Genomic DNA, 22,160 nt, shown 5'->3' with positions numbered 1-22,160 from the left:
TTGCACTCCACTCCAGCCTGGGCAATGAGAGCGAAACTCTGTCTCAAAAAAAAAAAAAAAAAAAAAAAGAACATAGAATCAGCCAGGTGCAGTGGCTGACACCTGTAATCCCAACACTTTGGGAGACTGAGGCAGGCGGATCGCTTGAGCCCAGGAATTCAAGACCAGCCTGGGCAACATAGTGAAACCACAACTTCTACAAAAAATGCAAAATTTAGCTGGGCATGGTGAGGCACACCTGTAGTCCCAGCTATTCGGGAGGCTGAGGTTGGGGGATCACTTGAGCACAGGTAGGTGGAGGCTGCACTGTGCTGTGATTGCACCACTGCACTCCAGCCTGGGTGACAGAGTGAGACCCAGTATCAAAAAAATAAAAATAAAAATAAAGAACATGTATGTAGCCGGGCGCAGTGGCTCATGCCTATAATCCCAGCACTTTGGGAGGCCGAGGCGAGTGGATCACGAGGTCAGGAGATCAAGACCATCCTGGCTAACATGGTGAAACCCTGACTCTACTAAAAAATACAAGAAAAATTAGCCGGGCATGGTGGTGTGCGCCTGTAGTCCCAGCTACTCGGAAGGCTGAGGCAGGAGAATGGCGTGAATCTGGGAGGCGGAGCTTGCAGTGAGCCAAGATCGCACCACTGCACTCCAGCCTGGGCGGAAGAGCGAGACTCCATCTCAAAAAAAAAAAAAAGAACATGTATGTAGACTCTGAAGCCAAACTACCTGAATTCACACTGGCATCTGCCACTTACTAGATAAGGGAAGTTGGACAAGTTACTTAACTTCTGAGTGTCTCCGTTTCTTCACCAGTATAATTGGGATGATAGTATTTGTACCTATCACAAACAGTTGTTAGGAGAATTAGATGAGCTAATCTATGTAAGGCATTTAGGATGGTTGCTAGCATGAAGCTAAATTTTTGGTGGAATATGGGTTATAGCCTAGAAACATTACACATTGTTGCCTCTTATTATGTGTCCTTGTAATGGCCTGGAGTATTCCATTATAGGGATGTTTCATAATATATCTGTCAATATCCTATTGTTAGGAATGTTTACTTTTTTCCAGTTTTCCCTATTAGAAAAAAAAATTGTGATGTACTTATATCTTTACACATATGCGTGGTAAATTCCTAGGCATACAAAGTGATGTACTAAGGATGGTTCTAAACATTTCTGGAGCTTTTGACACATACTTGCTAAATTGCCCTTCAGAAAGCATAGTAATTTACTCTGCCACACAGTATACAAGTCACACGTTCCAGACCTCTCAGTCATCCTGATAGTACCATTCTCCCCTTCACAACTGCCACTTAGATGGGCGGGGCATGGTATATCATTGTTTTAATTTGCTTTTCTTTGAGGTTTCTGGTAAGACGGACCATTTTTCATATACTACCAGCCCTCGAGTATGTCTTTCATAAATTGCCTGTCTATGTCCTTTGCCCAGAGATTGTTCATCATCCATATTGATTTGCAAGTGCTCTTTATATAGCAAAGATATTAACCCTTTTCAGCAGAGGCATTGAAAGCGTTTAATCTAGTTTGCCATTTGCTGTCAATTTTATTTTCAGTGTTTTATCTTCCCCACCGTGTGTCACTTTGTTTGCCTCAGATCCCAGCCAGGGGAGCCATAGTCTCCTCCCCCTCAGCATCTTCCCTGCCCAGCTCCACCAGCCTTGGGCCCTTTTAAGTCTGCAGCCTGGGGCAGTCTCTTTGATTTACTGTCCCCTACGTAATGAAAAACCCCAGATTGGAAAGTGGTGTATCAGGTCTTTTCAGAAGTCTAAGACAACCCCCAAATCCACTGGGTTCCTACCCCTGCTGGCTGCCTCATAAGGTCACAGGTCATAGGTCATCACGCCCCAATGACCCCCAAAAAGGGATAACTCAAGCCCCCTGGTGATAACAGTTGATGCCAGCCAACTGGTTTGGCTGCTTGCTTCTCTAAATTTCCCTGATAATTTTTGGTGGAATGTAGATTATAGCCTAGGACTGCAAGAGGAAAAATAATATTCAATTGAGGATAAAAGATAAGAGATGCCCCTTACTGAGCCCTGCTAAGTGCCAGCTGCTCTACATGCATTATCTCTGCAGCAATCTCCACAAGCTAAGTATCACTGTGCTCATTTCTTAAAAGTGGAAATGGAAGTTCAGAGAGGTTAAGTAACTTGCCCCAAGAAACCCAGCTCCTGAGGATTGAAGCCAAGATTAAAATTTAGCTTGTCAGATTTCAAAACCTGTGTCCTCTTCCTGAGCCCCACTCACCAGGTTTAACCCCGGCTTTGCCACATGCTTGTTTTATGACACCAGAAAACCCCTTCACCACACTAGTCCCCAGTTTTCTTTCATCTGGGGATAATAACAGCTTGCCTCCATACCATGCAGTATCAAGAAGAGAGCCAAGGTTTTTAAAAAACATGGACATGAAGACTCCATAACTGTAAAATGACAGTTTACCTTTGACAAAGGTACACATGGCACCTTCTTAGATGAATTCTTGGAATATAGCCATTAATTCACTTTCAATCTTACAACCTGTAACAGTCATATATAGTCAGATACTTATATTTACAGGATGGATTGCCAACCCCCCTTCCCATTCCCACAAATTGTTTTCATTTATTCAACAGATATTCACAGTTTTCCAGGTCCTGCGGGAGACAAGACTGTGTCTGTGACCTCGAGGAGCTCACACTGACCCACAGATGCACACACATACACACACATGCATTCTCACCTCCATTCGAGTTTTCCTTTAGAGTGTCTTTTTTTTTTTTTTTTTTTTTTTTTGAGACAGAGTCTCGCTCTGTGGACCAGGCTAGAATGCAGTGGCATGATCATAGCTCACTACAACCTCTGCCTCCCAGGTTCAAGCAATTCTCCTGTCTCAGCCTCCCAAGTATCTGGGACTACAGATGAACGCCACCATGCCCAGCTAATTTTTGTATGTTTAATAGAAGGGTTTCACCATATTGGTCAGTTTGGTCTCGAACTCCTGAACTCAGGTGATCCACCCGCTTCAGACTCCCAAAGTGCTAGGATTAGAGGCGTGAGCCACCGCGCCCGGCTAGCGTATCTCTCTCTTCCATGGCTTGAAACCTCTTGACTCTCCAAGGTCTTAGAGACACAGAATCCCTCGGTTCCCATGAAACTGGGTCCCTAACAAACCCGGCCTTCCTGACACATGGCAAACCTGTGTTCAGCTGAGTCCCCGTACCTGGAGGTGCAGTCAGAGTGGGTGTGGCCCTACCCTTTCAGAACATGGCAGCCAGCGGCCAAGTGCCATGGCTCATGCCTGTAACCCTAGCATTTAGGGAGTCCAAAGCGTGCAGATCACCTGACGTCAGGAGTTCAAGACCAGCCTGGCCAACATGGTGAAACCCCATCTCTCCTAAAAATGCAAAAGTTAGCTGGGTGTGGTGGCAGGCACCTGTAATCCCAGCTACTTGGGAGGCTGAGGCAGGAGAATCACTTGAACCCGGGAGGTGGAAGTTGTAATGAGCCAAGATTGCACCATTGCACTCCAGCCTGGGTGACAGAGTGGGACTCCATCTCAAAACAACAACAACAACAACAAAAAAGAACATGGCAGCCAGAGCGAACCCCGCATTTGCCCTGCAGAGCCCATTCTGCAGACGCAACTCCAATATCCTTCAGAATCCAACTGCATCTGCCCAGCAAGTGAGACTCTTTTTTTCTTTGAAACCAACATTACCTGGGTCAATAACGATAATCTTGAAAACATGATGTTGAGCAAGAGAAGTTTCAGAATGATGCCTAAAGTATACTGTTACATAAACTGTAAAAGCTGTTTATTTTAATATACATATGTAGTAAAAAATATGGGCCAGGAGCAGTCGCTCATGCTTGTAATCCCAGCAATTTGAAGGCCAAAGCAGGAGGATTACTTTAGCCCAAGAGTTCAAAGCCAGCCTGGGCAACATGGCAAGACCCTGTCTCTACAAAAAATTTTAAAAACTAGCCGGGTATGGTAGTGTGTGCCTGTAGTCCCAGCTACTTGAGAGGCTGAGAAGGGAGGATCGCTTGAGCCGGAGAGGTGGTGGCTGCAGTGAGCCGTGTGTGTGCCACTGTACTCCAGCCTGGGCGGCAGAGACCCTGTCTCCAAAAAAAATTATAAAAGCATATATATTAGTTTCCTATGGCTGCTGTAACAAATTCCTAAAAACCTGGTGAGTAAAAATAACAAAAAATTATGCTCTCATGGTCTGGAGGTCAGAAGTCCTCAATTACTATCACGGGGCTGAAATCAAGGTGTCAGGTGAGCAGAACGCGCTCTCTCTGGATGCTGCAGAAGAGAATCCCTCCCTTGCTTCTTCCAGCTTCTAGTGGCTGCTGGCATTCCTAGACTTAAGACCACATCACCCAGTCTCTACCTCCATGGCCACATTACCTTCTCTTCCATCTGTGTCAAAGCTCCCTTTTCTTCCCTCTTATAATGACACTTGTGATTGCATTTAGGGGCCACCAAGAAAATCCAGGATAATCTCCCCATCTCATGATCTGTAACTTAGTCACATCTGCAAAGACCCTTTTTCATTTGAAGGTAACACTTACACGTTCCAGGGATTAAGACCTGATATTTCTAGGGGCCATTATCCAGGCTACTACAAAATGTAGAGAAACGACAGATGCCACCTTAGGGAGTGTGCTTCCTTCCGGGGACAGAAGAAAGGGACTGAGGCAGGGAAGGGGTACTCGATGGTGTTGACTCTGTCCCTAAATAGTTAATGGTAAACATTTATTAAAATAAATAAATAACTTAAAGTTTAAAATTGTAAGGCCTGCTTTCTCCTAGCTATGCAACCCTAGGCAATTTATTTCACATCTCGGGACCTTTATCTCCTCATCTGTCATATAAGGATGCCAATATCTACTTCATGGATTTGTATGAGAATTAAATAATATAATGAATGGAACATGCCTAACACAGTGTCCGGCTCATTGTGAGTACTGAGTTACCATTATGATTATTATTTTTTTAAGACAGAGTCTCACTCTTGTTGCCCAGGCTGGAGTGCAGTGGCATGATCACTGCTCACTGCAGCCTCTGTCTCCCGGGATTCTCTGTCTTCAAGGGATTCTTATGCTTCAGCCTCCCAAGTAGCTGGGATTACAGGTGTGTGACATCACACTTGGCTCATTTTTGTATTTTTACTAGAGGTGGGGTTTTACCATGTTGGCCAAGCTGGTCTAGAACTTCTTTTTTTTTTTTTTTTTTTTGAGACAGGGTCTCACTCTATAGCCCAGGCTGGAGTGCAGTGGCACGATCTCAGCTCACTGCAACCTCCGCCTCCCAGGTTCAAGAGATTCTCCTGCCTCAGCTTCCCGAGTAGCTGGGACTACAGGCGTGCGCCACCATGCCCAGGTGATTTTTTATTTTTAGTAGAGACAGGGTTTCACTATGTTGGCCAGGCTGGTCTAGAACTTCTGACCTCAGGTGATCCACCCACCTCAGCCTCCCAAAGTGCTGGGATTACAGGTGTGAGCCACCGCACCCAGCCCATCATTATTATCGTTGTTGTGGTTGCTACCTTTCTGAAAGTGAGGAGCATTTTCTACAATGCACCTGTGGGTGCCAGCATGTGCATGAGGGCACACACACACACACACACACACATACAAGCGCATGACCCTTTCTGAGTGAGAGAAATAAGTTTTTCTGCTCCAAGCCCTGGTTTCTGAAACTCAGCATTGGTAGGGGGGTGGGTACTCAGGCGAGCTGGAAACTACAATGGTAGAAGCGGGGGGAGGCCTTTGCAAAGGTACTTTTTGATCTGCTCTAACTGCCACTATAGAGAATTAGATGGAATTCATTTTTATGATGAAGGAATTAATGGCTATGGAGAGAATCGGGTTCAGGTGGAAGACTTGAATCCAAAGAAGGGAATAAAGCCTTGAAATTCAAATGAAAAATTATTATATAAGCATAAAGGAAACCTATTTTACACCTGTAAGACTAAATGTATAAATATGAACCAACTGCTCCCTCTGGGAAATGGGGATTGTGCTTTTAATTCACCTAGACAAATACGCAGTGCATTCTCACTTCCATCTATACATTTCAATGAAGACCGGGCACCCGCCAGGGGCTCCTGAGTACCCCTAGACTGGCCACCTCCTTCCCCAGGCTAAGCACCTTCTGGCCCAGCAAAAGCCTCTCTGGCTTCCCCAGAACTCCCAGAAAGCAAGTGAGGCTCTCTAAGCTGCAAAATCCTTGAGCAAGGGCATGTCAAATGCTGCCTCCTGGCAGTAACATTCTCTGATCCTGCAGTCTCACACCCCCACCAGGACTCCCAAGGCAGTATCTAAAATCTCACAGTCATCAGAATGTTTCAGCTGCATTCCATCATTCAATCATTCATTCATTTAATAACACCGCTGAGCACCCACCATGCACCAGTCTCGGTGCTCAGTGTTGAAGATCATCTGGTTTACAAAAGAGAAACTGATGCTGCAAGAGAAGAAACAGAAGCAAAAAAGAGCTTTGAAATCTAGGAGGCCTAAGTGAAAAATATCTTCCCGGCCAGGCGCGGTGGCTCACACCAGTAATTGCAGCTACTTGGGAGGCTGAGGCAGGAGAATCGCTTGAACGGGGGAGGCGGAGGTTGCAGTGAGCCCAGACTACACCATTGGACTTCAGCCTGGGCAACAAGAATGTGACTCCATCTCAAAAAAAAAAAAAAAAGAAGAAGAACAAGAAGAAGAAGAAGAAGAAGAAGAAGAAGAAGAAGAAAGAAAAGAAAAATCTCTTCCATGCTATCTGATAACTCTTTGACCTTGGACTCCTCTCTGAGCCTCCCTGAGTCTATTTCTTCCTCTGTAAAATAGAGATGCTGCTATCTCCTACTTGGGGTAGCTTTGAGATTAAGCAGGCTTACTGTCAATTGTGTGGCACAGAGTGGGCATTCAAAAATTCTAGTTATAAACATGAGTGCCCAAGGTCAAAGAGTAACATAAGCATCCAACTTCAAGATCATTCAGCTCTTTACTGTGCACCATCTGTGTTCTTTCAGACACTGAGCTCCGTCCCAGAATTGCAGAGATAAATACAAAAAAAAAAAATCCCAGTGGCCAACTATCAAGGAAGTGGGAAACAAGGAAGCCAGCTTGCGTTGACTGCCAACCAACTGTAGACCAACCATGACGCTAGGCGTTTTCCCCCAACTCATCCCTGCTCCTCAGGACAGTACAGATCACCATGTTTTGAGTTCTGTTGGAGCACTGTTCACCATGCCTATATGGCCATGCACCCTCGCGGTGCTCCAAGGGACAAGTCTCCAGTTAACCTATGAGGAAACCTTAGCACATAGAGAGCAAGCCAAGGTTCAATGTGCTAGGACAATTCATTCATCCATTCATTCACCCAATGATGTTTATTGAGCATCTACTATGGTATATAGTGTACAGCAATGAATACACAGAACAAGTACCCTTGTCCTTGTGGAGCTTCCATAAGCTCCTACCAAGTCCATCCGTATGCTCCTCCTGCATGTGGGAGAGGAAAGACCCCTCTGCATGGAGTGAACCATGATAGAGGAGGGAGATCCCCAGGGAGAGAAGGAAGCAGGAGACTTGCAAGCAAGGAAACTCAATTCCATCAGCTTCCTCTTCTCAACAAGCCAATCTAAGGTGGAGTACAGGCAGCGTTTGATCTTTTCATCCTATTCCCATCCTGCCTCAGCCCTGAGAAAGCCTGGGGGCCTGGAGGGAAAGTTCGCCTGGGCTTGTGGGCTTCCCTGGAACTTGTGCACAGCCTGGAGCTCCAGGCCGGCCAGTGCTGGGCTCACCACATCCCTTTGATTGTTTAATGAAAGTGCTTTGAAGGTCCCACAGATGCTCCACTGTGATAAGGTAATTGTCCAAGGGCAAAGTCTACAACCCATTAATGCTGGACTTGGTGCAAATTGAACTTGGAGAAGGTGCCTCGGCACCGTCTGACACTTGGTCTTTTGTTCCGGCAACTGGGAGTTTGGGAGGAGACTTTCCTCCCGAGGCTTCCAAAGGGTGCCAAGAGAGAGAAATTCCTGTTACACACGCCCTACCTCACATCTCTGCATGAGCATATGCACTCGTGTGTACACACATGCACACATGCACATAAGTACATATGTAGGCTTACTCATACTCTCTTGTGTACACGCTCTTGTATACTCTTATATAGGTGCACACATGCCCTCAGCCTCACATATTCATATGAACGTATCCCAATATACCTTCATCCCAATCCATTACCTTTAAACCACTGGGACCAGACTGGGGAGGGCTGGCAGGGGAGGAGGGGTATTCTCTTCCTCCTGGGAAGGTTCTTTTTCCACTTGAGAAATGGAAAGGAAAGAGGGATTACCAGGCACGGGCAGAGAGGAAAAGGCTTTTACAGATATCAGGGAACACTCTGTAAAGATGGCTTCAACCGCATCTCTGAAAGCCAGTAGAAAAGCGTTAATAGGAGAGGAAACTGCAGAGAGGAGAAGGAGGAGAAGTGGGAGAAGCACCTTGGCCTGTCTTGGGTCTCTCTCTAAGCTTTAGCCTTGCTTGTCTTTATTCCCAGAACCTTGAGAGGTAAAAGGCTCCCAGGACCAGCCTGAGAAGGAGATGAAGGGAGAAATGGAGGAAAAGAAAGCAGAGAGGAGGAGAAAAGGAGGAAGGAGAAGAGAAGGAGAAAAAGGGGAGACATAAGAAACAGGGAGGAGAAGGAAGAATGGAGGAAGGAGAAAGAGGGAGAGGGAGAAGAGGAGGATGAGGAGGGGAGGAAGGAGAACAGGAGGAAGAGAAGGAAAAGAGGTGAAGAGGGGCCGGGCATGGTGCCCCACGCCTGTAATCCCAGCACTTTGGGAGTCTGAGGTGGGTGGATCACCTGAGGTCAGGAGTTCGAGACCAGCCTGGCCAACAATGGTGAAACCCCATCTCTACTAAAAATCCAAAAATTAGCCAGGTGTGGTGGCGGGTCCCTGTAATCCCAGCTACTCGGGAGGCTGAGGTGGGAAAATTGCTTGAACCCGGAAGGCAGAGGCTGTGCTGAGCCAAGATCACACCACTGCACTTCAACCTGGGTGACAGAGTGAGACCTTGTCTCAAAAAAAAAAAAAAAAAAAAAAAAAAAGAGGTGTAGAGGAGGAGGAGGCGAAGGAAGAGGAAGAGGAAGAAAACAGAGGAGAAAGAGAAAACAGAAAAGGAAGGGAAGGAAGAGGAAGAGAAAGGGCGAAGGAAGAGAGGAAGAGGAGGAGAAGGAGAGGAAGGAAGAAGACCAGGAAGAAAGACGGGAGGAGGCTCACTCCAGAGCCTACTTAGCAGTAGGCCTGAGAGAAACCTGGTTATTATTACTGTTGTTGTATCTTTACTGCTGTTGTTCTTGCCCAGTTCTTGAGAACTGGAATCCAGTGCATACTATTCCATTTTTCTGGGGAAAATGAAAATGTCAAGCAAGCTATCAACTTTCCTTTTTGTTTCTATTCAGGTTTGGGCAGCTTATTTCAAGCTCACCCCTAGAAGAGTGCCACTTCTTAAAAGAAAAGCATAATAATAAAAGGTCAGTGCCTCTTGGAAATGTAGCGCTGAGGAATTCCAGCCTCCGAAACCTGGAAGGAGACTCCTGAGAGTCCTTTGTTCCTGGATGTTCAGTTTCCCTCCCCACCCCCACGCCCACCCCCTCCTCTCTCATTATCAAACATTTGAAGACTGAGTAATTCCATTTGTTGATGTCTTTGGCCTCCTCTAGCAGAGCAGGCCAGAGCCTCTGAAAATGCAAAGGCCCCCAATGAAATTAAAACCCCTGGTTTTCAAGGTGGATTTATTACCCTTTAAAGGAATATTTATTGGGTAATCACTTTCCAAAAATGCTCATGACACAGGGGACTGAAATAAAGAGCGTCCTCTCCCTTGGGCTGAGGGAAGAGGCTGTTGGCCACTTGGATGCAGGGAGGAGGGAGCCCCTTTGTGGCCTATGTCTTGGGAGGGAGCAGCCAGAGACAGGCCAAGTTTCCCCAGCTGAACTCAAGCTGGGGTCTTGCTTCTGTACCTTGGGCCTACTTATTTTTCTCCCATTTCCAAACCCAAATTGGGTTTGGAAGATGCCACTTGGAAACTTGGGAAGAAGAATTCCTATTAGCATTGTTGTTGCCTTTAAGAAAAGGGAAAAGGAGGAATGCAGAGATTTCAGACCAGACGGGGTGAGCTAGAGATAGGAGACAATCATCCAAGCCAGACCACACTGAGATGGGAATGATTCCTGGGGGATTAGTGGGCTGGGCTGGGCCGGGAGATGCACCCCAAGACCAAGCAGAGAAGGAGGATCTCTTCCCCAAGGTCTTTAGCCAACCTCATCTGGACCAAAGGATCTTCCCAGGGATTCAGGTCTGAGTTACAGCCCAGAGAGCAATGGAGGCCCATACATACCTCAGGAAACCATGGAGATGGGGGAGGCGGTGACAAGACAGACAGTCCCAGAGAAAAGCCACTGGGGTGAAGCCAGAAAGGCAAGGAGGAAAAGAGAAAGAGAGACCAAAAGAACAAAACAGATGGAGGAGACCATAAGATAGACTGAGGGGGACAGAGAGACAGGAAAAATATTTGTGTGTGAGAGAGAGACAGAGAGAAAGAGGGTGAAAGAGGGTGAGGAGAGACAGGGACAGAAAGAGGGGGTCAAGGGCTAAAGGAAAACTTTCTGGAACAAGTCTGGCCCAGCCCACACACTCAGAAGCCCTCACACCCTCCCAGCAGCAACTGGAGGTCTTAGGAGTTGATTAAGCCTGCATGGGGGTGACTTTTTCTAGACAAGGGTGTAAGCAAAGGGAAACAAGAGGAGGGGATGCGGCTCTCCCCCATCCCCAGCCACAGTTCCCAGGTGAACCCCCCTTTCCCCTGCTGGATGTGAAATCGCCATTTCACCCCGCCACACTCCTTAATTGTTGCAAAAATCATTTGTGAAATTGGTCTCCAACAGGCAAGAATGGCCACGCTCATTCCAATAGACAACCCCACCTCAACCCTTCCCTCTGCAGGGGCCCATGGAATCCCGGAGCTGCAGAAACGCTGGGGGCCTGTGTCGCTACTGGACCCGCTACTGTGAGTCTTTTGCAGGGAGGGTGAGGGACCACACTGTGGGCAAGGTGGCCCCAGTGCAGGACTCCTGAGGTTCTGAGGGTCCCTGGCAGCAGAAGTGTCCAGCTATGCACTCGCCCCACTCAGCTCAAGATGCTACATGAGCACTGGCCAGAAGAGAGGGAGCCTCCCACCCTTGGCACACCCTGGAGGTCTTTTCTCACTCGAGAATTGACCTAAACACACACTCACACATTCCTGACGCGCGCTTAGAGCCATACCAAGGCAACCTGGAGGTGACCTCAAAGCAGAAATACAGACATGGGGGGACCCTCACTTAGAAACACACATTTACTCAAACTGACCCCAAACAGACCTACACACAAAACCCACCTGCACCTTGACACACAGACCCGGGCACAGGCCTATATTCACACGCAAGCACACTGGCCCATTGCACAAATACAGGGAAGAAGTGCCTTGAAACCTTCCAGGCAGAGGACAGCTAGTGACGAATGAATGGATGAATATGCAATATACCTAATATATATGTGTGTGTGTTATACGTGTGTATGCGTAAGTGTATATGATACAAATACATGTATATATACACACAGAGAATATATATCCACCTATGGAGGTCAAAGCAGGCCAGGTCCCCAGCAAGGCTGGTGATGTAAGGGGGTTGCTATCTTCCCTGGGCACACATGCTATGGCTTAAAGCTTGATCTCCCAATCTCTCCCGGGGGAGGGCCCCATAACTTGGGCCAGGCAAAGTACCCTGGTGTCCCCCTTCCAATTCGAAAGCTACTTAGCATCTCTCTTCTCAGTTAGAGAGAGTATGAGCTTAACAAGTTTTTCATCAGGGACCCCATTCCCAGAAGGCCCCCCAAAATCTGATGAGCCCCTAGTGCTAGGAGAGTGGGGAGAGGAGGGAGATCTGTCACATGCTGAAAGGGGCAAAGGTCACAGGTGAGGCGAAGGGGAGGGATGGGGACACCCTGGGGCCAGCCAGCGGTGAGCGCCCCAGGCTAAGACAAGGCTGACCCCACTGCCGAGAGAGGGCGGGCAGGGGGCGAGATTGAGGGCTGGGTTCATTTTATTGTATTTTGCCTCCAGCGTGGGGCCGGAGACGCTCTTTCCCCCGGGAGACAAAAGGCCTGCAGTTGTGGCGTCCTGCCCCGCTGGGAGGGCGTTTCGCCCCCAGGACTCGGTGTCCCGAGGTTGAGGCTACTGGTCACCCTGGCTTCAGAAAGTGAAGAATTCAGGAACCTCTGATCACCCCACCCTGACTCCCGATCATTCAACTGGGGCGTCCCCTCAAACCCACCAGCAAGGAGCTCAGAGTTGATGAGCTCAGAGCTGTATCAAGTCTTGACGGGCTCCCTCCCTCCCATTTCCCACCTCTTTGGGCCCCCAGATCCTCACACCAGCACCAACTCCCTGTAAACCCAACTACCTGCTGGAAAGGAGTTATAGGCCCGGCCTGGGGGCCTGAGGAGGACGGCGGCGGCTGGAGACGTCTGCACGGGGCGGAACTGGAAGGGGAGGAAGAAACCTGTCCCTAGCACTTGGCAGACCCACTTTGCCAAGCCTCGGAACCAGATACGGTTACTGGGGGCTTCTCAGAGCGGCAGGAAGGTAGAGTAAGAACCGGACACCGGGGCTCTGACATTACACAGAAAAGGTCAGAATTCCTCCCTTCAAGTCACCCTAGGCCGGTTCCCGGGGAGCCTCACTGGAGGAATTTCAGAGGGTGTAAGACGAGGGAGAAGATGAGAAATAGGGCGGACTCTGGCCCTGGGAGGCCAGAGAAAAGGCGAGACTCCAGAGAGGCGCCGGACCCGAGGCAGACATTCCCATACAGCCGGGACTCCGAGAGCAGCCGTGGGCGACCTGGGGGCCGGGGACTCGGCGGATCCGGCCCATTCATCAAAGGAAGGCACCGGGACAAAGTTGGCCCCCTCCCCTTCTCCCCCAGCCCCCAACTCGCCGGGATCGGCTCCCTCTGTTTTCACGGCGGTTCAAATTCTCCCCCAAAACGAGGTCGAGCCGGGGATTAGAAAAGAGGGAAAAAAATATTCGCTGGCGATTTCTTTTCGTTATTGGTCCTCCGCTCCCTTGCGCCCTGGCCGCCTTCCCTCCTCATGAATAAAAGAAAAGTCCGAACCTATCAGATCGCGTTCACTGCCTCCTCCTCCTCCTCCTCCTCCTCCTCCTCGTACTTCGGTGAATACTTTTGCACAACTTACCCAGCTGATCACTCGCGCCCCCTCGCTTTTCCATTTCTCTTTCCCCAACCCCGTCACCCCCTGTCGCCTCCGTCCAGCCCTGAAACCCGAGGAGGCTCCTTCTTCCGTCTGTCCCCGGGTCTCCTAGGGGACGGGGCTGTGAAAGCTGGTGTGGAGGGAGAAGCGAGTGTGGTCCGGAGAAAGAAGGCGTGGAGAAGAGGGAGGGAGCGAGAGCGAGAGAATAAATATATAAATAAATACGAGAACGAAATCCACTCCGCAGTCTCCGGGCTGGGAAACTTTGGCCCCGAGCGCCAGAGCGCGAGAGCGCGAGAGCGCGGCGCTCGCCACTCTTGAGGCTGGCGGCCTCGATTCCGGCCGCGTTCCCCCGGCCCCCCTCCGCCGCCGGGCCTCGTCTCCGGGTTCTGCCAGGCGCATCAGCCCGCACAACTTCTGGCCGAGGCCAGCCGGCAGAGGCGGACTTGGGGTTGGAGTGTTTGTTTGTTTGAACTTCCTCGTCGTCGCCACCTTCCCTCCCCCCAACCTCCGCCCCACCTCACCCCCCTCCCCAGCTTCTGGACGCGTTTGACTGCAGCCAGGGGTGGGGGGTGGGGGTAGGGAGTGTGTGTGGAGGGGAGGGAGAAGAGGTTAAAAAAAAGAAGACGAAGAAGACGGAAAGAAAGAGCTCGCAGCAGGGGTGAAGGGAGCGGACGGGAAGCGATTTTTGCCGACTTTGGATTCGTCCCCGGCGTGCGCAAGAATGGCGGCCCTTCCCGGCACGGTACCGAGAATGATGCGGCCGGCTCCGGGGCAGAACTACCCCCGCACGGGATTCCCTTTGGAAGGTAAGAACGCCCAGGCTGGCCTCGCCGCGACTCCGCCGCCCGGAACTCGGGGTCCTTGGAGAGGCTGCGGTCTCCAGGGGACGGTGGCGGCGCCGGCGATAGCAGAGGGATCCCGTTCTCTTCTGGGTCCCAGTCCGGGCGCGGAACCCAGGGAGTTTCTGGGACCCATACTTGTCCGCTTCTGCGTGGGTTTCACTGCCCGGCGGCCTTCGTTTCGCAGGTCGCTAGCTGCCGGTCTTTACCCGCAGGGCTGAAATTCTGGTAGATTTGGACTCCTAGTAAATATCAGGTCCTGGTGAATTTCAGCTCTTTCCACTATTTCCAGACACTTCTTCCCTGACAGTTTCTCGGCTCTCCTGGCTCGCTGGCTGCCAGCTTTCTACTCTTGTTTTGAATTATTTTTTCCACCCCCGGGATTGGTCTTCCAGTCCTTTATTTCGAACCACCTACCATGGGTGATACTTTATATGCCTCAACTACCACGACTATCCATTTCTTCCGAAGCCACATTCAAACACTCCTGCTTTTCCGCCTGGAAACAAACTAATTGGAAATAATAATTAGTAATGATTTTCCCCCTAAAACTTTTTACTCGGGCTTCCGCACTCTGGAAATCTCCCGGGAGAGAAGCTCTAAACGGCGAGGTTTAGAGAACCTCTAAACGGCGAGAGGGGCACGGCAATGTCCAAACGAGGAGAAAGAGCTGATTTTGTAAAGCGTCCTTCCTAAACATCCAGCGCCCGCCCGGGGAGACCTGATAGGACGGGCGGCGGCGAACCGGGTCCTGGCTGGAGAAAAGGCTGGGAGCGCACAGCGGAGAGACCCGCTCCTGTGTTTTTGTTCTGTTTTCTTTTTAAACTAATGGAAGGCCTCAACCTGTCACTGAGGGATCATTTGGCTTCTGAGGGTAGGTAGCCTAGGGTGTCACAGAGAAGTCATTAGAAATATGTGCGACTTTTTTTTTTTAATTACTCTTCCTGCGATCGTTTGAGTCCCTGGCGCGTGAGGAAGGGGAGAGGAGGCAGGGAGGGGGTGGGTGGGCTGGCAGCCTGCGATCCGGGAGGAGCTCCCTTGGGCAGCGAGACGGCGCCGGGTCCCTGAATTAGACAGAGGCGAAGAGAGCGGCTCCGTGATCAAGTGCGCGCCGGCAGCCACGCAGGCGGGAGAGCGCGCAAACCCGGGGATTTGCAGTGGCACTCTCCTGTAGCGAATGCAAGTAAAACAGGCGGCTGAGGACGCGCGGCGGATTAGAACAATATTTGCCCAACATGACGCAGAATACTGAGGAGAGCCGAGTGCCGGTCGCTAAAGAGGCTCTTGAATATAAAGTTGGGCGCTCGAGAGCTCTTGAGCGCTAATGGCATATCCCGCCACGGAGACCGAGTGACTCCGACTTTGCGACGCACGATTTCTGATTAAATCCGAGAGTGGCTTCAGACACCGACTTTTACAAAGAGAGGTGGGGGGACCGGGAGAGCGAGGGAGGGGGCGGTAGGAACGGCCCAGCAGCGGAGCCTCTTCTCGCCTCCTCCCTTTCAATTACAGTCAGCTCCCTCCACTCCCGCGGCTGTGAAATCGTTCTAATCTTCCAGATCTCCGCAACCGCTGAGTCCCCAAATTGGGGGGATCGAGGCCGGATTAGTGCGCTGGGTGTCCCCCCAATCTTCTGTGAGGAAATTGTGTAGACTTTGCATTAAGGCAACCAGGCGTTCTCCCCTCCCCAGCACACACCAGGGATGCCTGTCTTCCCGGTTCCCAAAGTCACCCCCACCCAGGGGGACTGTGTCCCATCTGCCTACCAGCCTCGCAGAGCCTGCAGGCACGGTTCATGGATTTGTGAGGCCAAGTCAACTATTTAGTTTAGGAGCTTTGGGGCAGTAGTGTCCTAAAATTGTCCTAAAACGAAATTAGGACTTCGAGGGTGGTTAGAAGCAGGGAGAGTCACCCAAGGGACAACCAGGTGCCCTTGGAGGCAACAGCCAACAGCATATGTCACCCGTCCCTCGGCTGTGCCTCAGCTGTTCCCTGGGTCAGTTCCACAGCTCTAGCCAGAGCTGTAAATGTAGTAATCAGCCAGGCCTTTCTAGCCCCCAACAAACTGGATCATTCATGACTACCAGGAGCGTAGAACTGAGCAGATGAGCCACATCACACCCGTTATTGGCCTCTCCAAGATGCAGGCAGGCCTGCAGCCCAAGCTTCGGCCTGAGGGACAGATAGTCATTGGTCCCAAGATCTCCAAGGCTCTACCAGCCTGGTGGCTCTGTCTGCAGTCTCACCTTCGTCTCTCTCCCTCCCCTTCTTAGCAGCATTCGAATCCCCCAGGTGTGTCCTCATCCCTCGTAGTGTGGCAGGAGTTGGGGGACACAGCATCTGGGGAGACTCTTGCAGCTGTGACTCCTCTATCCATCTCTGCAGGAGATTTCCTAGATTTATGACAGTTGTTTCTCAAACTACCTACCTACCGAAGCCCCAGTGTGAGGACCACCGGGATTGCTGTCTGAGGTCTTGGGGCTCAAACAAACAAAACTGGAGTCAGGGAGTGTACTCAGTGTCTGCTCTCCATCCTCACCCTGCACCTCTCTCCTTCTGCATCTCCCCTCCCTTCTCCAGTGTCCACCCCGCTTGGCCAAGGCCGGGTCAATCAGCTGGGAGGGGTCTTCATCAATGGGCGACCCCTGCCTAACCACATCCGCCACAAGATAGTGGAGATGGCCCACCATGGCATCCGGCCCTGTGTCATCTCCCGACAGCTGCGTGTCTCCCACGGCTGCGTCTCCAAGATTCTTTGCCGCTACCAGGAGACCGGGTCCATCCGGCCTGGGGCCATCGGCGGCAGCAAGCCCAGAGTGAGTGTCTTTGCCACAGAGGCTGGCAGCTGGCTTCCTATAGTCGGGGGCTCCTGGTTGTGGCCCCTCTTACTACCTCGTGGCACCAGGCTGTAGGAAAGTACAGCTGGAGGGTGTCTTCTACTCCCAGATATCCTCCCATTGTTTTCCTATTATTTGAATTTCTCAGAGATGGAGCTAAGTGAGGTCTAGGTTGTGCAAGACCTTGAGGCCAATGAGCCATTCCTGGACTGTCCCCACATTTGCCTCAACCCCTGTCACCTTCCAAGACCAGAAGACATCTTCTCTCAGTCTTTCCTGAGATAATGACGGGGACCCTGGGGGTCCTAATTAGAGTTTTTTATTGCCTATCCATGTCCCACCCCACCCCACCTGGCCAGACCCCCAGCTGCCTTCCTGGGAGCCAGGAACCGGTTTCTTGAAAGGATAAAGCCAATCTCTTGGGGGATGGGGAGACACAAGGTAACCAGAACCACCAGCCTGGTCTGGGGCTCTTAAGAGGTGATATTAAAAGTATTTCCCTCCCCCCATCCCATCTTTCCACTCCTACTCTCCCACCTCCACCTCTGAAGCAGGTGGCGACTCCGGATGTAGAGAAAAAGATTGAGGAGTACAAGAGGGAAAACCCGGGCATGTTCAGCTGGGAGATCCGGGACAGGCTGCTGAAGGATGGGCACTGTGACCGAAGCACTGTGCCCTCAGGTGAGAAGGCAGCTGAGCCGGCAGAGCTGGCCCAGAGTGTGGCCAGGGGTCCAGTGTGGAGGGCTGGAGGTGGGAGAGAGGGGAGGGGAGATGATGGTTGACTGGGAACTTACTGAGAAGTTGGGAGGAAAGGAGTACAGAAAGGCAGAGTTAAGGCATAGGAGTAAATCAAAACAGAATGGAATAAGATGGAAAGAAGGAATAGGGAAAGAAAAAAAGTTAAGAAAGAGGGGAGAGAAATAAGAAAGGGAGGAAGGAGGAAGGAAGGAAGGAAGGAAGGAAGGAAGGAAGGAAGGAAGGAAAGCAGGCAGGCAGGCGGGCAGGCAGGAATGGGCAAAAAGTTAACCTAGAAAGTTGGATGATAAGAGAGCCCCCCTGGAGGCTTTTTCGGAGAAAATGGCCTCAATAGATGGATCTGTCCTAGGAGGGTGGATGCCCATGGGCTTCCCTGGACCACCGTCTCAGAGTTATGATTTCTGCTGTTGCCAACACCAGCCATTTGAGTCCTAAATTTGGAGGTCCCAAACCATACTGCCTGTGAGAGAGAAAGTGATCTGTTGTGTGTGTGTGTGTGTGTATGTGTGTGTGTGTGTGTACATGTGCATTCAGGCACGCAGGGCCAGAATGCACACCTGAGTGTGGGAGTGGCAGCAGGAGCTGGAGAGACTCCAGGGAGGCCCTGGGACCTCTCAGGGGTGTGGGTGGAAGTGCACCTAGGCAGGTGTTAGTGTAAGGCACGAATGCATGCAAGCATCTGCATAGAAATGCACAGTCTAACCACCCTGTGAGTGCCCGGGGTGTGAGTCAGGCTTCTCCAAGTGGATGCTGGTTATGGAGTACGTGTCAATGCCTAAATGCCTGTGTGTGGAAGAGGGATGAATGGATATCTGTAAGGAAGCAGGGGGCTTCCTGACTTTCTCCCAGGGGCCCAGGCCACCGCTCGCTCCTCTGCTCCAACAACTTATACTTGCTCTTTTGCCTTTGAATTTCTGAGGTTTAGTGAGTTCGATTAGCCGCGTGCTCAGAATCAAGTTCGGGAAGAAAGAGGAGGAGGATGAAGCGGACAAGAAGGAGGACGACGGCGAAAAGAAGGCCAAACACAGCATCGACGGCATCCTGGGCGACAAAGGTAGGGAACTTCCCTGGGCTGCGAGGCCCCAGCCCGGGTTTTCCCACGCGCCGGTGTGCGGGCCAGTGGTTCGCTCCCGCCGCCGGAGCAGGCGACCAGAACTCCAGCGGAGAAACTCTCATGCTGCGGGGCAGCTGGGAGCCGCTCAGGCTTTGCCGACAGCGCCCCCTCGGTGCGCACCCCGGATGCCGGCTAGATGCGAAGCCCGCGCCTTCTTTGCGCTATGGAGGCCGGGCGCGGACGGCCTGTGAGTCCCGGGAGAGCCCGGCTGCGGGGCTGCGCGCCTGGTCTACCCCAATACTGCGGGGAGTGCGTCCTCCCGGGCTGGCGTTTTGGCTGCTACTCTCGGCATCGATCAATTATTTATAGGAAACTTGGGCAAGGGGGCGGGGGACGGGAGGGAGGGAGCGAGGAAGGAGGAGCCGGCCCGCGGCTCCCTAAATGAATTTGTTAACCAGACCCGCACACGCTCTCTAAACGGTCCCTTGAAACCCCGCCTGACAGTTGACTGACCGCTGCAATCAATAAAAATTAGCCAGGGCCGCCGCCTGACTCAGCCCCGCGTTGCCAGGGCGGACTGGGGGACAGAGAGTGCCTTCCTCTGTGGCGTGCGCCGGCAGGGCTGGGAGTGGAGGCCAAGTTCCCAGATGCCCAGGGTCGGAGGATCGCAGTGGGGGAGAGACCCAGGCTCCACACACCCTCTCCCCATTCTTAGCACGGCTTCCGCGGGCAGGCTGGAGTCTGAGCCCTGCGCCATGCTTTTTCTCAGGATCAGCTAAGGAGGGCGTTTAGTTTTCAAGCGCCCGCAAGCCGGGGAAAGGGGATTGTGCTTTTGTTTCTTGACGGGAGGAAGTTTCGAGAGAAGGAAGGGAAAGTTTTTCCTCATTACCCCCTCCCCTTCCTCATTGCCCTCATAATTCCCCTCCTAAGTCTCTTTGAGACTTGGTAAGTGCACGTTAAGGGGCGACAGGGAGAGAAACAGAAATGGAAGACCCAGAGTCACAAAGACTGACAGTTAAAAGAAAAGGCCCCAAACACATACGCGGGGAGGCGGCAGGCTGAGGGAATCGGAAAGACAGTGGCCATGGGAACCCGCAGACTGATGGCTTTGGAAAAAGTGGCGAGTGCCCTGGAACCTGAAAGCTTGCAAAAAGCCTGTGTTGTTTCAGTCTCCCTTCAGAGGTTTCTCCCAGCACCCCTCTCCTCACGACCCAAGCACTCCTAGCCCAGGTCTCTCTCCAGTTCTCAGAAGACCCTCCCAACCTTGAAGATGAACTTCACAGACAAAGCCGGCTTACTAAGACAACTCCCATCTACGCCCAGCCCCCACAGGCGTGGTCCGAGGAGGAAGGATGGGTGGCCGGGCAGCCCCGTGTGACAGCGGCCTGGAGCGAAGGGAAGGGGCGGCCATTGACAGACAGGGCCCCTAGTGATGCCGCAGTCCCGCCCGGGACAAAAGGGCGAGGGAAGAAAGGGAGAGAGCTGTGCCGGGCGCCCCGCTGTGCCCGGCCTGCCGAGGGGCCACGGGTCTGCGGCGGGAGGCAGCCCTGCACTGCCAAGCGGTCCTTGGCTAGGCCAGTCGGCCCAGAGCCCTGGGACACCTGCCGGGGGACCCAGTCCTTATTTCAGTTCCCATTGGAAGGAGACTAGGTGGACTTTTTGTGGGTTGTGGAGGGGAGGCATAGAACTTGAATAATCTTTCCTGGACAAATAATCTTTCCTGCACAACAAACAACTCTTCTGAGGTTATCCCAGGGAGAAGCAGAGGAGGTTTGGTTTTCCTTGGAGAGACTTTAATTGTGTTTGCACGCAGGGAGTATATCCAGTTCAATCTGCGAGGAAGCACAAATAGGTAAATTTCCTCTGAGAAAAAAGGGAAGGGAAGGAAAGGAAGAGGATGGAAAGATCGTGCGGTTTGGAGGATTCCTCTGATTCCAGGGAATGCGGGGCGTTCCATGCTGGCCTGGGCTCACCACACCAGCTAACAAGCCACTTCGCTGGATAGAGGTTTTCCCTGCAGCAGAACCAGGAAGAACCACGTCTCCAAGGGTTTAAAGTGGAGCCTGTGCCAGATGGGGGAGGCTGAGGACACAGGTGCTAAGTCTAGAGAAGCTGAAGAAATGAAATGATCTTATGCAGTGAGCCTGGTCTCCAGAAAGTCCCGCAGTTTTTGCGTGACGGTGGGTGCGCTGGGTGCGCTGATTGTGCTTTGAATGGCTGTGTAAGCGCAAGCATCTCTTGGTGTGACTGTTTACCCACGGGCCTTCGGATCTGAATGCTGTAGGCCATATATCTGTGCAAATGGGATTCAGCATAGATGTGCAGGGAGTGTGTAGATGGGCGTGAATGGGCAATATGATGGTGCAGATGAGAGAGAGCCATCTATCCATCTGTGAGCAAATTGTATCCGTTTCCTATTTGAGTTCCTGGGCTGGTCGGCAGGCACCCCTGTGAACCCCTCATCTCTCTTCCAGGCCCCAGACATCAGTTTCATGGCCAAGTTAAAGGTGAAAAGACCTTCTAATCTCCATCCGAGTAATCCAGGTAGGGAGAGGCAGAGACGCCCCATGGCCAGAGCAGGGGGAGTTGTGCACACCCACAACTTTGTTTTGGCTTCTTGCTCTTGAAAAATGCTTTCTCTGGGGGAGTTGCCCCTCTCATGGCAGGGAGCCACCAAAGAAGGGGTTTAAGAGCTCTCCTCTTTAAGCACTAAAGAGAGATCCCTCCCTGAGTCCGTTTTTTCCTATCGTCCGCTTGGCATTTAATAATGTTAAGACTTATTAGAGCTGGTAATGAAAACTGGGACTGCTGAATAGGAAACTGTGTTGGAGAGGGGTGTAATAGCTTCCAGGCATGGTAAGAAACTATTTATCCGCAATCAGTTCTCACTCTCAGAGTTTGAAGCACAAACGTTAAGTTGAAGGGTTTTAAAGCAGATTAAATTGAGCTTTTATTTCTGTGCACTTTCATCTCTGAACAGCTCACTCCTGCTCCCCTTGGGCTGATATTCATGAGGCTGTTCATATTTTTTTTTTTTTTGCTCTTATCCTTGTTAAGACTGAGTTATTAGGATTGTTGGTGGTGAGTATTCTCAGACCGTTGCCGATAGGTGCTTGCCCCAGCCAAGCTTGGCTCACCTGGAGAGGGAAGTGGACAGTTCCTTGCCCCCATGCACTTAGACTCCCTCCTCTTCACCCGTTTCTCCGAGGATCAGGGGATAGACAGGCCGGGGACCCAACAGGGAGGGGATTTGAGGAGAGAAGAGAAAGGAAAAGATTTTCATAGAATCTGAGCTCAGAGAGATTCTTGTGGGGAATTTGATAGGGGTTTGCAATGGG

The 22,160-nt window shown here is 51.2% G+C and overlaps 1 protein-coding gene across 4 annotated transcripts in view; it reads left to right on the top strand.

The window, feature by feature from the left end:
• The first annotated feature begins 13,298 nt into the window (after positions 1-13,298).
• Positions 13,299-22,160, top strand: part of PAX7 (paired box 7) — a 114,149-nt gene continuing 105,287 nt past the window's right edge. Inside the window, exons 1-4 of one of the 4 annotated variants that reach the window (XM_008967109.5) lie at positions 13,299-14,142; positions 16,756-16,991; positions 17,564-17,693; positions 18,694-18,822. In XM_008967109.5, the coding sequence (XP_008965357.2) occupies positions 14,058-14,142; positions 16,756-16,991; positions 17,564-17,693; positions 18,694-18,822 (580 nt within the window). In that variant the 5' untranslated portion in view covers positions 13,299-14,057. Of the gene's footprint in view, positions 14,143-16,755; positions 16,992-17,563; positions 17,694-18,687; positions 18,823-22,160 lie in introns of all 4 variants that reach the window. The other 3 variants (XM_008967108.5, XM_008967111.4, XM_003814438.4) reach the window with 3 other exon arrangements.

This window comes from Pan paniscus, chromosome 1, assembly GCF_029289425.2.
Source record: "Pan paniscus chromosome 1, NHGRI_mPanPan1-v2.0_pri, whole genome shotgun sequence".
NCBI lineage: Eukaryota > Metazoa > Chordata > Mammalia > Primates > Hominidae > Pan > Pan paniscus.
This window is presented reverse-complemented; position numbering and strand designations above follow the sequence as displayed.